The sequence below is a fragment of the Bombyx mandarina genome, chromosome 10, assembly GCF_030267445.1.
Source record: "Bombyx mandarina strain Sakado chromosome 10, ASM3026744v2".
Lineage (NCBI taxonomy): Eukaryota > Metazoa > Arthropoda > Insecta > Lepidoptera > Bombycidae > Bombyx > Bombyx mandarina.
Genome location: NC_143217.1, coordinates 11,072,440 through 11,087,243, shown reverse-complemented (window position 1 = coordinate 11,087,243; position 14,804 = coordinate 11,072,440). Strand labels below are relative to the sequence as shown.

The following is a 14,804-nucleotide window of genomic DNA, read 5'->3' as shown; positions in this document are numbered from 1 at the left end:
ACAGTATTATAACGAATAAACGTCTTGAAATGCGTGAAAACATTTACTTGAAAGATCTTGATACTCGTCCGTTTTTGAGTAAAAATTTTACGACACTCGGCGTAAACGATCGCCATTTATGATTCAGGCGATAGTCTTTACGTGTAACGCCAGAAAATTCCCCAAATGAAATACGGATTACACTACTCTTATGCAAAGTGAGAGGTGAAATTTTCACGCTAGCAGACGGAGAAACGCGTCCCGTAGGCGCGTGAGGCGGCTTGTGCGACCAAATGGAATCCAACCCGCAGAGATTGGTTGCGCTAGTTTTTTTCTTTAATATTTATGAACTCCTGTCTCACTTCGTATTTTCCTTTTGCACAACGGCGTTTCCACCATAGAGCTTGAATGTCGACATATGATAGCTATTAAAATGTCAATTGAAAAATACCTTGCTATACTGTATAACACGGCTATACAATATACGTATAAAGCATTGTTCTCGACAAGATGAATCCCAATCATTTTTATAGACCACCGATAATATCTGAATGTTAAATGATAGCTCTCCTGAACGTTGTTTTGTTTAGATTAATTTTTGAATGGGCCAGTGTTAAAGCCTTTGTGAATGGACACCGTTAATTATTTTTTCTGCGGAAACGTCATAAATAAAAAGTAAAGGGTGCCATTAAAAACATTATTTGGACATTTTTAATGTACTGAAAAGGCTAAAAGGTTTTTTTTCGCAAATCCAAGAGCTTTCATATATCACCAGGTTTCATATAATTATAAATAGCAGAATAAAATATACGAGTGGGTAGGTGCATAAAAACATAAGTTTTTCAAATCGTGTGACTGATATTGCTTCCCGTAAAAGTTGAACCTCATTTCAAGCTTGATGTACTCTGGTACAAGAGATATATTCCGAATTGAATCACTAAAACTTCAACCCCTTTTTATCCCAAAGGTCAAATTCAGAGAACCTCATCTTATCCTGTACCACGAGCCTAAAATAAGCCTCACGAAACTTTAACTCACACAACGCCATCGAATAGCGATTTTGGAATGAGTAAACTTTTGGACACGATTTTGTGAATTTCGATTTCTGCCGAGTACCAAGTACAAAATCTATTTTAGAAAAGTTGTTACTAATAAACGAATTATGCGAATGAGAGTAGGGTTAAGGCGTCGTATCGGGGCCGCACTACGCAAAATAGATAATAAAATGTATTGAAATGGCTGTAGGCCGGCTTTATCCGGTTGAAAGTCAATGAATATTTGATTTCAATTTTTTTCCCGGCGTCGCCGTGAAGTATTCACGCCATACCTAATTTGATTTTCGCCATTTCGCGCGTTTGCCGGGGCAGTTTGCATTCATATTCAGTTTGAATACCCGTTTGGGTTGCTTCTTGCCAGAGTTTGATACACGTAAACAGCAAATACTTTTTTACATTTGTTGCCAAAATAACCCGACCCAACTGATTACTCTCCAGTATAATAATCCGACAGTGGCATTTGGGGAGATCTAAGGAATACACTTATATTGGAATATTATTTTGGGGTGTCCATTACTAAGGATATCGTCAAATGTTGGAGATATAATATTATGTAGAATTCTACCAGAAATATTTTTTCTGTTCATTAAATCAAATCATTGGCAATGGAATGACACGTAAAAGGCGTAAAAGTTTTAAGTTGTGAGTCGCGCAGATAAATTGTTTTATGTCTTAGAGCGACAAGAAAAGTCCGTTTTTCCCTCGGCTCCAAGTAAGCGGGATTCGTTTTTGCGAACTTGCATAAATGACGGCGCAACGATGTTTCGCCGAGCCTGAATATTTGGGTCAACGTGTTTTTGTGTAATAGGGATTACACGAGCAAAATTCACACTGTATCTGTTGTAACTACGGTAAAGATACATTTGCCAGCAAACGATGACCCTTGATAGAATTCTTGGATTTTTAGTATACGTCCCGCGCGTTAAGAAAGTATCAAGTACAAGACATCCCGTTGCTTAGTTTATTCTTTGTTTATCGTAATTTACACTTTGCGTTACCGAACAAAATGAAACAAAACAACGATGTAGATTGAAAGAGGCAGAATTCGTGCGAAACTACGGTTTCGTTCTTACAATAATACGAAATCTCCACAAGGAAACTGTATATTTTATTCGGGCGTCGATTTGTTATTTATTAGCAGGGAATAGTCGTAACATGGGGAGGGAGCACAATACCGAAAACGGTGTGCCTGTTTAGTGACGACGCCACCTCGAAGCAGTATTTCTACACAATCTCACAATGTCCACCATAGATTGAACTCCCCTCCCCCCACCATTACCAAGAGACCAGTCCTAGAAAAACCTCGGTAGGCCTGTGGCATGGTGTTCTTTAATCTGGTCATCTTTCATAGAGGGGTCGAAGCGTTCTCGTATTTATCCGTCACTGGTTAACTAGAAACGACTTTGTGGCGCAGACGCAAAGAAATGAGGCGAGACGTATACGAAAATGATATGATTCCGTCTTTAGTATGCAAGCTTTCGTTTCCTGTTATTTTTTCTATCATAAATTTTATTAATGGCAAAATTTGTCGAATGGTTTTTAATGCTAGTTTATTATTATCATGAAAGCAAAAGAATATATATTATAGTGAAACTTCGTTGCTTGAGTTTGTCTTTAATTTATAAATTATTAAATTTTAAACATTGGATCGAATTAGTATTTTCTTCAGTTTTGAAGACATAATTAAAACCTCATTTAAGGGTTTGATCTCGCATTTTTTATCGTCAATCGTCACCTTAATCGTCCGTGACCACGAAAATTATATGGAAATAGAAAGGTCGGAAATAATACAATATCATGAGAAAAAAAACCAAATTTATTTTCGCCTTTGTAGACAGACGAACATACGACTTGATGGTGAATGGTTGCCGTCGCTCATGAACGCCAGCAAAGCCATGGACACAGCCAAGTAGTCGCCTACCGCAAATTAAACCGTAAAAGTAATCTTATACCTTTAAACGAGCAATTCTTGTATATATAATCTGAATCTTGGAAACGGCTCCAACGATTTTCATAAAATTTAGTATACAGAAGATTTCGGTGGCGATAAATCGATCTAGCTACGATTTATATTCCGAAAATTTGGCGTTATCAAAAAAAAACCGAGAAAAGCTCGGTCATCATCTAGTTTTAATTAAGTGGACTTGTTGTTACGAATAGAGGTTTTTGGATGGACTTTTGTATTCCAAAAGAATGACAACGCCTTATAATTTAATGTGGAGTAACCGCGGGATACAAAAGATAGTTCTATTCAAAATAATACCTTTAGTATTTATGTTGATTTTTATTAAACTTCAAACTTTTTCTATCTATTCATTTGAGCTTTTTTTATCGAGTATATGTAATCGAGCTAAAATAGCCTTTACTTTATTGAACATACAAAAAATTCCTCTACATTTCATTATTTCTGTTCTTCAACACTTTTGCTTGTGCTCAACATAAATATGAAATTTTCTTACCTCTGTGCCTGTTGGTTTGTTTATCAAACATTAGCATTGCGTCCTCGATCTGAAACAAGGAAGGAAGACATAAATAAAACTTTAAATCGTGAAATGATCGCGAGAAAAACAGCGAATTACAAGGACGACGCGCACGATTTAAGCTCCGCCCCAGCAATAAAACACTCCAGCGTTGTAATAACGAATAAGCACCGGTACAGAGTAAACCACACGCTGCAAATAAACTTTGATAAGCGGGGGCGAGCAGGTAATAACGTATTCATAGAGAAATAAATGGAAAGTCGACGGTTAGGTTACGAACAATGCGCGCTAGCTGAGATACGCTGTCACCAGTCTCTCGTGCCGCGACTTAGCGTACTCATACCTAAATTCAGTCCCGAAGGAACGTTTTTAAAATTCCCCGTTTGCTAACAAACAGTGATAAATCTGAAACGGAACGAAATTGCATCGTAAATATTCATGTTGATGCCGACGCGTGACGTAGAACCCGTACGTAATTGTATATGCGACTTAATTATGAATTCGGACTTATTAAGTTTTCAGAAGCGTGTCAGATACGACGCGTATCATCACAACGCGCCAAAGGGTACGCGGGTCCGTACGAAGTAACCCGCTCTGAAAAAAGTCTGGGCTTACAAAAGCGGGCAAGTTCACCGTGACGGAGGGGCCCGTGGGTTTTGTCTCGGCTTCAGAGTCGCCTCGTCGGGCGTTCCCCAGGGCGACATTACGCGGGGAGGTCGACGCATCGTACTCCCGATGATCGATGTCGAAAGACCGTAACAGGTGACCTTTTTCTGAATTATTCGTACCTGCAGAAACGTTTGTTTAGTGGTGATTTGTTAGAGAAGGAATTGTTTTTATTATGCACCCGTCGAGCTGTCTCTGTGGCGAGGACGCGGTCATATCTTATTTGAAAATAAAATGTGTATCGAGATAGAAAATATAAGTGATGTGCAGAGCTAGTACGTAAAACAAGTCAGCAATTTATTGGATTATATTTTTGATTTTTTTAACTCTACCGAATGAGGATTTATGAGGAGGAGAGGAGAAAAAATTGTCATTTTCTAGTCAATTTTAAATTTATTTATTCTTCTTCTTCTCAGTCGTGTCACTCTTAACAGAGTGGTCGTGAAATTTATTTATATTTGATATATATTTGAAGATAATTGCTATATTTTTTGGATTAATATGTAACATATGTTTAAATCGGTAAATGCTACTGAAGTACTCAAGGAAGCAATGTGAATATCACCGCTTATTTTGTGACCGGAAGTTCACAAATTAATCTTGATTATAACATTGTAAAGCCAAACAACCTAAGTGTAGACTAATTAAGACTAATCATAACGTTGTTTAATTAAATTTGTAAATGTTTTTATTTATTTAATTAAATCTTGATGAATACCAATGACTTTGGATTTACGATGTGGTCCAACCAAAATTACCTTACATATTAACACGGTTTGATTTATTTTATTTTCGTAAAATATTCATTTCATTCTCTGCTTTTCATTCTATTCTCATTCTATTTTTAAAAAATATTGGAAAATATTCATTTAACAATACTAATTTGTAAAGTTAGCTATCGCATTAAAATAATGATACATCTTTAAAGCACTTAGCTTTGAAAGCATACATCACGACACAACAATAAAACCATAACGTATATAATCGAACTAAAATATAATTAACGTCAAACGCTGACAAATTTATTGAATACACGTCAAGAAAATAGTTCAATCACAATAGTAATTACCTTCATACGGAAAATATCGTCTGTTGTGTTCGAATCGATAAGGGTTTACTGAATAAAAAACAATAGATTCCAGCGACATAGATTGTGACCTAATGCGGTATTGTTACGGGCAATTTGTGAGGCCTATTTTGCTCCATTACCTTCTTACGTATTAGCAATCTACAATGTGCGACAAGGCCAGAGCGACCGATCCTCGGGGTCACTCCCTGGGGCGACGTTACCGTGAAACCGAACTTTGGCTCAGTGATCAATGTTAAGCCTCCAAGGTGTCTTTTGAGTTAATGTTTGTATGTGATTACCTATCGATTTAATTTATTCTCATTGTTATTTATGTGCTCGAAGAATCAATTAACTTGCGAGGGTAACGTCGAAAATTAATTGAAATAAAATTACTAAAAAATACGGCGATGTTAGAAATAAATATAGAAAACAAAACTTGAGAGATGTCGACAGGCGACGGAGAAAAGTATGTTGGCAGTAAGCTTGAAGATAGAATTAGGAACACGGAAATAAGAAATAAAATGAAAGTTCCTGACATAGTTGCTCGTATTGAACAGAAGTGGAGTCAGAAGTAATATGATAAGGTAGTGCAATAAATAAGTAGTAAATCTATCAGTCTATAGTCTTAACAAACAGCGTTAGAAGAAAGAGTTGTCTGAGAAGTTGTCGGAGAAGGAAAGACAAATTCAATGAGACCTTGGTCACATTGGAAAAAGTTTGCTGAAAAGTCAAATAGAGATTTAGGGAGCCGACCGATGGTACGCTGAATTTAAGATATTTTGGGAATTTAAACATAAATTTGCAGTAAAGATAGATAGGTATAATGATGGTGAGGTCTGCTTTTTACAATTTCAAACAAATAGCTATTAATTTTACTAGTTTTACATTAAGAAAGTAAAGTACGAGGTTGAATTACTAGAAAAGTTGGCCATTGTTAGTTATCGATATTAGCAATGATGAATAAATGACAATATGTAGAATTATTAATCCAAACTCTGTTCATGTCCGGAATTTGATAAACGTAATGATCAATTTTTATTTAGTTTAATGTTAAATATGAAATAAACAAAACACCATAGTCACGTAAGCCATAAACTATGTTAACAAAGTGACCTCAAATGAAAGTTGAACATTTATGAAGACATCGAGGCGTGACCACTCTAATTCGCCTTTTAATATTCGGCCGATGTGTGCCACTCTCGTGCGGGATCCTCAGCAACTTTACTAATTCCATTCTCGCTCAAATATTTTTCACAGCGACCCCTACTAAGTGGAAGAAATTGGAGACGATGTACTCCTAAAGAATTTATAGTTAAGCTCGCACATGGAACGAATAAAACAAGCTCCGTTCATTATTTACAGAGGACCGATAGCTCTGTAAACACAGAATAAAGTACTTTATTCTTAGAATTCGATATTGTCCGTAATTAAATGTAAAATTTGCGATAAAAAGGGCGGGAAGTTTTCCATGTTATACCTAAAATAAACTTAATTACTCGGTTTTGTTTAATTTACTATCACATAAATGATTTTCTTAGGGACAACATTGAAAATAAATGGATTTTTTTAAATTATTTGTTGAATTATGGACGAATGAATGATAAATTATATAATATCATAATATCTTCCACTGCACTAAAATTTGCATGTCAAATAATGATAAAGCATACACGTTGCTTTTAACTTATGTAATAACTCATTTTCACTATGCCTAGTGAATAAATAATTTATTTCTTTCTTTCTTCTTTATCCAGCGCATAATTTGCTTTAAACGAAATGAGGAGAGTGATTTTTGTAAGGTTGATGATTGGTTTTGTCTCTGGTTTAGCCATTGTAAAAGTAACCAGAACCGCTCGCTGTCAGATGGCCCGTATATTTCCCTGTCTTTGAAGACAAGAAAATGCACATAAAATTTTGTACATTTAAGTGCTTAAATCCCCACGGACATAGGTGATCCACAAAATGGATGTTAGAAATTTAGAGGATACCTATTCCACGGATGATATCAATAACCTCTCACTTGTAACAAAAGGCACAATTTTCTCTAATGTGTCCGCTTTTATACTAAGCGCCGTCTCTATTATTAAGTATTTCATTTAGGGGGAGACACTGCTCAGGTCCCCAGAGGTACCTGTCGCAGTAATTTGCTACGTGTACGTTAAAGAACATCCACTTATATTTTTTGTCGGTATTTTTTCAGTGATTTAGTTGTAGCTCATTTGACCATCATTATGAGAGATCTGATAACGGTAGTGGTATCGCATTTACTTTTACAAGACTTTCTTACACACTCAAATATAGGGCGTCAATAGTGTGCCGTCAGTTTTCTTCCTATTAAGAAAACCATAAAGTGTGATACAAGTAACCAACTATTTTTTTTTATTTTTTTATTGCTTAATTGGGTGGACGAGCTCACAGCCCACCTGGTGTTAAGTGGTTACTGGAGCCCATAGATATCCACAGCGTAAATGCGCCACCCACCTTGAGATATAAGTTCTAAGGTCTCAAGTATACTTATAGTTACAACGGCTGCCCCACCCTTCAAACCGAAACGCATTACTGCTTCACGGCCGAAATAGGCAGGGTCGTGGTACCTACCCGCGCGGACTCACAAGAAGTCCTACCACCAGTAAAATAATTATGGTAAATTATTAGTAAATTATGGTAGCCATTAATTATATCGAAGCAGAGCCGCGATGGACTAGTATACGATTTCCCATCAAATCAACATTTGTCGTATCAACGAATGTCAGCTGGCTTGTCGTCGGATCGCATACACTAGTTTGTTTGTTTGTTGGTACGCACGTCTCATCGGCCGTCAACGTGTAACCGATGTGATTCCGAAACAGTCCATGCTTACTTCGTTATAGATTTACTGTTGGAGCTCCGTGCGTGCGGATATGAAATTTATGGTTACCGGAAAATCATAAAAACAATCTAAAATGCGAACTGGGACGTATGAAAGCGAAAACGGAGGGCTGTAACCAAATATTGAGCGATGAAATACATTCGGTGACGTTCACAAAAACACATTTGATCATAATCCATTATGGCACAGAAACTTTGTATAGCGTCGACCGATGATGAATTAAATGTTTGCTTGGCCTCTAATATATGATTTAATTGTAGTGTCGTTTATATTTTCTTTTAATTTGTTATTTGTTTTTGTTCATTGTTATAGTCCTAGGGTACCCCCCTGGTACATAGGGCCCTCACAAGTTGTCTCCACTTTACCCTGTCTTGCGCTAGCTCCTTGACATCACTCCAGGTCATGTTGTCAGTCCTCATCTCATTCTCCACGGTGCGTCGCCAAGTGTGTACAGGTGTGTATGTATTTCTTTTAATTATTAACTCCAAATTCATTTTCTTTCAACATTGTTACCCGGTTAAGTAAATTAATTAATTATCTCCTTAAAGTTGTCGTCTGAAGTCATTGCTCACAGTTTAGCTCATTCCAAACTAATATTTGAAACAGGAACTGTCAGTTGTAACGGAAAGTTTTGAAACTATGCATCTTGTTTTCTGAGTTCGGGCAGTTACTTAGCAGTTGGAGAACATTCGTCCAGTAATGGTCAACCTCACGTCAATCAGCACTCTTACAATGTTAGCCAACAATGCCTCAAGACAAACGTCCCTAAATGAAGCTCGGCGTGGTCTCGTGATGGTCGGAAAACTTCGAAACTAATAAGTTTACTTACTAATAAGAAACTAATAAAAATTCGAATCCTTTTTGATAAGAATTATGAAATACTCTCGCCAATTATAACTCAAACTCTAAAATAACCTAAAGTTATTACTTTGTAATAAGTAAAGTTATTACTTTCTAAGAATAAGATGTTGTTATCAAAATGGTCACGACATTTAGTAAGTACATTTCGTGATGCGAATTTATTTACTAATTTTAGGCAAGCTTTTTTAGGTTATTCCCATTCGGTTTTGTTTGTTACTATTAAAGATCCCCCTCGAAATATAATAATCAGGAAACCCGATCAAATAAAGCACAAAAAGGACACTATTCAGGAAATGGAATAAAGAAAAGTTTTAATTTGTTTAAATATTTCCGTGGGTCGGAGTTCCTACAGTGCGTCTCGAGTTTCGTCTCTCGGTATTAACTCGCCGGCGGCGGCCTAATGGGGCAAGCCACCTGCTCTTAAAGGCGACATAACAATTAACTTGAAGAAGAAAATATTAGATGAGTTAATAGAGCCACTCAGATACACTCCGGCCTGTGCCCTTCATAAATAACACCCTTTCTCTCTGTACGGAGCGTCTACAATTTTGTCGTATTTTCGTAATGATTCTCCATGGGGCGGACTGTCGGACGAGCGCCGTTTTATCCTTGTGTTTTTATAGGCGAATTGATTGGGAGCCGCTGGAAATAATCTCGGGATTGGATTAGTTTTCTTAAGGAAGTTTTCCGGGCGAGAACTCGCTGTTTCCTTATTAACATACCCCTCAAGAATACTTTATCGGACAACAGTAATTAAATATAAAGAATCTTCGGAACAATTGTATAAGGGCCAAAGAGGAGAAAAACCGTTTGTAGTGTAATACGAAAGCTTGCTGGAGTGTCAAATTACGAGGGATTTCACTGGAGAGAACATTTGGGATTTCTGAATAGGAAAAAGGTAGCGAAGTTTCCCTAATCCTAGGATAAATTCAAATATTTCATGTCGAGCCGTTAACCTCCATGCCACGAGCTCTTATATACGTTATTTTTGTGCAATGTAGTATCTGTAAAAATAACAATACTCTTGTCATCAGCAATGATTCCTTTGACAAAAAAAAGTGTTTATGAAAATAGTGAGACAGTAAGGTTTAATGTTTTAATTATTATGATAGGTTTACCAGTTTACATAGACTTTAGGGTATAAATAGCGTAAGCTTTTAAGCTCCTCTAAGAAAAAAAAAACTGTGTAATGACAGAAAAAGGCCAGTCTATTTGTTTTTAGGAAGGTAATTCTAGTTTCTACTTGCTATTTTCTTTTCTGTACAAATTGCCTATTCAACTTAAGTAATGCCGGTGTGATAGCCTACGTAGTGCAGTAAGTTTGTATGTTAAGAGCAAAAATGAAACTCATCTAAAGGAAGTGTAAATATATGAAGAGGAAATAGTGATTAAAATAAGTTTATAAAAATAATAACGCATATCGCAATAATAATCCCCCCGTCAATCGTATTATAAATATGAGGTTCAAAACTCAATTACATTGGATTGGCACACCTATTCTGCCCTTCAAAAAATTTACGGCTTTCATTTTATTCATTGAAGAAATAAATGTTATTTTGGAATAATTTAGATAAATAGTACTTGCTCGAGCATCGATTTACGGTTCTAACGATAACTTTCGGCTAGGCTAAAAGTTTTGTTTATTAGTTCTTGGATGCTTCTTTTAGAGAATCTTCTAATGTCTTTATTTTAATGTATTTTGAATTTAGATTTTAAATTGTGCTTTTTAAATACTCATAAAAACATTCCGACGATTTCGGCCGAAAAAAGAGGTAGGTATGTTTTTTTTTTTTTATTGCTTAGATGTGTGGACGAGCTCACAGCCCACCTGGTGTTAAGTGGTTACTGGAGCCCATATACATCTACAACGTAAATGCGCCACACACCTTGAGATATAGTTCTAAGGTCTCAGTATAGTCACAACGGCTGCCCCACCCTTCAAACCGAAACGCATTACTGCTTCACGGCAGAAATAGGCGGTAAAAACAACAATACAAAATTTATTACAGTAAACTGAAAACTTCGAAACCATAATATTAAGTATTAATATGCGAAATATCCAATGAAATCGCTGCAAGCAGAGTTTACAAACAATTACGTAAATCTCGAACCGTGAAAAAATTAGCTAAATAAAATATGAGGGGAACTTAAGGCGGACCAAGAACGTTTTTCGTATTTGAATAATCAGTTTAACAAACAAAACTCGACCGAAGCTACTTCATTACTTATTAACCTGACTCAAGTATGAGACAAACGCTAACATCGTATGAGGAAATATTCGGAGCGATCACCTGGGATTCCTGATTCAATTGGGCCCCTTCGAGGCGCATTTATTTATTGTGCGGGATATAAAAAAATCCGCTATGATGAGTTTCGCAAGATCAGGGGTCTTTTTTGAATTTATTTTCTATGCCTTTAGATAGGAGGATGAGTTTAAAATCGGATTATAACGTATTACACATATTAGTCATGTGAATATTAAGTGTTTGTGGAATCGTAAATAAGACGCTAAGAGTCGCAGTCATCTGATTTGTCGTTATTGTATTTTGTTATTTTAATAGCTGTAAAAACTATGTATCTTTTTGATCCGTGATTCAAAGTCAATCTGTGTTCACAGATCACATCCACAACGAAGAAACAAATTCGCTTAAAAAATCATATCTGCAAAGTTATGGTGGTATCTGTAATCTGCAAAGTTATGGTGGTATCTGTAAGTTATTTTTACTGGTGGTAGGACCTCTTGCGAGTTGCGAGCATTTAATGATGACAATAGTGTACTTGTTACTGAAAAGTAATCTTTGAAATAGTCAAACAAACATTTTAAATAATTGAGACTTCCTATCATCCGGAGTGCTTTATAATGTTTTTTGTTTTGCTTAGATAGTTGATCTAGCTCAAGACCTAGCCTTGTTAAGTGGATACTGGAGCCCAATAAACATTAAGAACGGAAATTCTGCCGCCCATCTTGATATACTGGCTCTAAGACTCACTTTTATTATAACGGCTGCCGCACCCTTCAATTCGAAGCGCATTAATGCATCACGGCACGATGTTTGCTGATATACATTACGCAATCTCATTCCTTCGTCGTTGAAGTCATTCGTGTATGTGTGTTAAGAACGTATTTCATTAGAAAAATTAGTAACTGCCTGCGAGATTCGAACACCAATACAGTCGGATCGCTCGACACGAGTGCATCAGACGTCCTAGCCTTCGAGTCATGTTGACTTCATAATTACCTGAAATCTCCTCTAATCAGTTCTAAGTGGTTACGAAGCCCCATAAATAACCGCTACCTAGAGACAGGAACAACAGTGACTGTCCCACCTGTCAAATCGGAACAAATGGCTGATATTCTGAATGACTGTTTTTCCTTCAGTAACTACTGTTCTTATTTTTACTGCCCAATGCTCTTTCATCATCATGAAAATATTTCGTCTCACGTATAAAGTACACATTTACGTATAACAAAGCTCACTCACCATGTTATAAATCTTGCGCTTATGTTGTAAGGCCTGCTGCATATATATACATACATATGTATCTGGCGCAAATCAATTATGCCCTTCAGCAGAATGGCAGTTATTCAAAACAATAACCCCTGTGTACTGGGTAGCACTTTATTATTATATTATAGAGAAAAGGAATAAAGAACTATTTCGAGAAATGACAAGGTCCTGTTTATCTTTAAAAGACATTGAAATGTGACACACACAGCTTTAACGAAACTCACTAGCACAAAAGAATTGGCTTCTTGTGAATTATTGTTGTCGAATACCATCCTGGATTATAGAAAATTTTGTGATCGAACATTTTTAAGAGACAGGCCTATTGTCGAGTATTGACTTGAATAGACGTCTCGAACATCAAAGGAAACATCGAGCTTTGTTAAAAGAATTACTCTACGCCTTAAAAAACACCGGTTTCCTCTATTATCCGATGTTGAAAAAAAATAAAAGGAAAACACTGTCTGTCCACTTATTTTTCATGTTAAATGTCACTTCGTTGGTTTTTATTTCCCATAATTACGTTCGTGACTTGTTCAATCACAGAGGGAACAAAAAGTCATGATCCTAGCCGGAAGGTTTTTAATTATTGGGGCATTTCCCGAACTTTACGAACACTTCAAAAGTTGGGTCCTGCCCTGGACTGCGGCCCCGTGTTAATTACCAACTTTTTTAAAACTGCAATTCATAATGGACAGCCCGACTTAAGGATGAATGATGTGTCGGCGTTTCAGTTTTCCGACTAAAGTTTTAATACACGCCCTTTCAGAGCGTTTTACCAATAACAAGCGGCCTTTTTATTAATCGACAATAAATAAAATGAACGGTTTCCGTTCATAATAGCTGCATTATTTTAAAACAATTAGGCATAACAGTTTATCATTAAAGATATCAACAAGGAATGACAGAACTCATAGTTAATATTGTGCTGTGCTAGCAGCGACATTATTAGCATAAAGGAAAACTGAAATTGGATCGGTTTTCACTAAATTATTCTGTCGAATGTGCACACGTTGATAATGTGGATCTAATACCTAATATAAACAGCTTAATTGCAACCAAAACTTTCAAACGTTGGCGTTATTAATGTACTGTCCAATATCGAGTCGTATGTTTTGATTTTAGTAGTATATTGCGCCAAAAATACTAGACCGACTACTACTACAGGATACTCTCTATAAGAGTTTGGTATTTGGAGTGTAGGTGTGATAACCTAAGCCCATATTTAAGGGTAAAATTAATTATAATTAAATGTATCGCCAAATAAAGGATGAGTTGTTTTTTACAAGATAATCTAGTTGTTACTTTTAGATCGAAACGATTTTTGATAAAACAATTAACTCTTTCATTTTATACTTTGATGATACCCAATACAACAGTGATTAATAGTTGACTACATGACATTTATTGTCCACATAAAGGTAAATACTCGTAGCAACAAAGAAAAACCATAGTTAATTTTTTTTTTTTATAAACTCTACTATTCTATCTCTTTACGGATTTAAGTTTATACATAAATTATATACGAATATAAGAGAATATTCCTTAATAAGCATCTTTTCAGATTGAATAAAGCTATTATTCCGAATCCGAAGCAGCCCTTTCGAAAGAAAATAATTCTTTCATCACGATATCTGATTTGTTGAAATATGCCACTGACGCTCTCCGTCTTAGATACTCATCTTGAATAGAGTTGACATCCATTGTGATATTTTATTATTACTCTCCGAAATGCAACGAGGCGGGAGAAATTGTTAAATCTTCACAATGGACGTTCTGTCTTCGTAGGGTCGAGTGCGCAAAAGTTGGACAAGGACTTCAGTTCTGACGAGAACGTTAAGGGTAAGGTTTACTGTATAATCTTCGAATAATATCTATTATTATATTAATACATGAAGCAAAAACTTTGTACATCTTTTTACGAAAATTTCGCGTACCGAGTATGAAATTTCCTACACTTATAGAGAAGGATTGCAGTAGCAATCTGCATGTTTTTATAAATTACGCATAAAAAAATCATTAAATCAATAAATAAAACATTACACACACTACCATGTATTTGACACAAACACACACGCATGCATACTATTTGTTTATTGTCAAACTTTTCTTATTGTTCAAATCTATGGTCAAATTGAAAATAGATTAAATACTGTTTTTTTTATTAATATTTGTCTAAAGTGTAGTCTTGGCGAAATTTGTGATTAAAGAAGTATAATAATCTTTGACAACAGAATCATAATAGTGTATAAACTTATAATTTCAATTAATTATAGTTGAATTTCGACTACCGGGGACCACTAGTAAAGTTATAGACAT

General features: G+C 35.8%; 1 protein-coding gene across 8 annotated transcripts in view; it reads right to left on the bottom strand.

The window, feature by feature from the left end:
* Rbp6 (RNA-binding protein 6) overlaps positions 1–14,804 on the bottom strand; it is a 564,515-nt gene that overhangs the window by 120,301 nt on the left and 429,410 nt on the right. For all 8 annotated transcript variants that reach the window (XM_089730415.1, XM_089730414.1, XM_028174640.2 and 5 more), the window contains one exon: positions 3,494–3,542. In XM_089730415.1, coding sequence (XP_089586541.1) covers positions 3,494–3,542 — 49 coding nt within the window. The remainder of the gene's footprint in view (positions 1–3,493; positions 3,543–14,804) is intronic.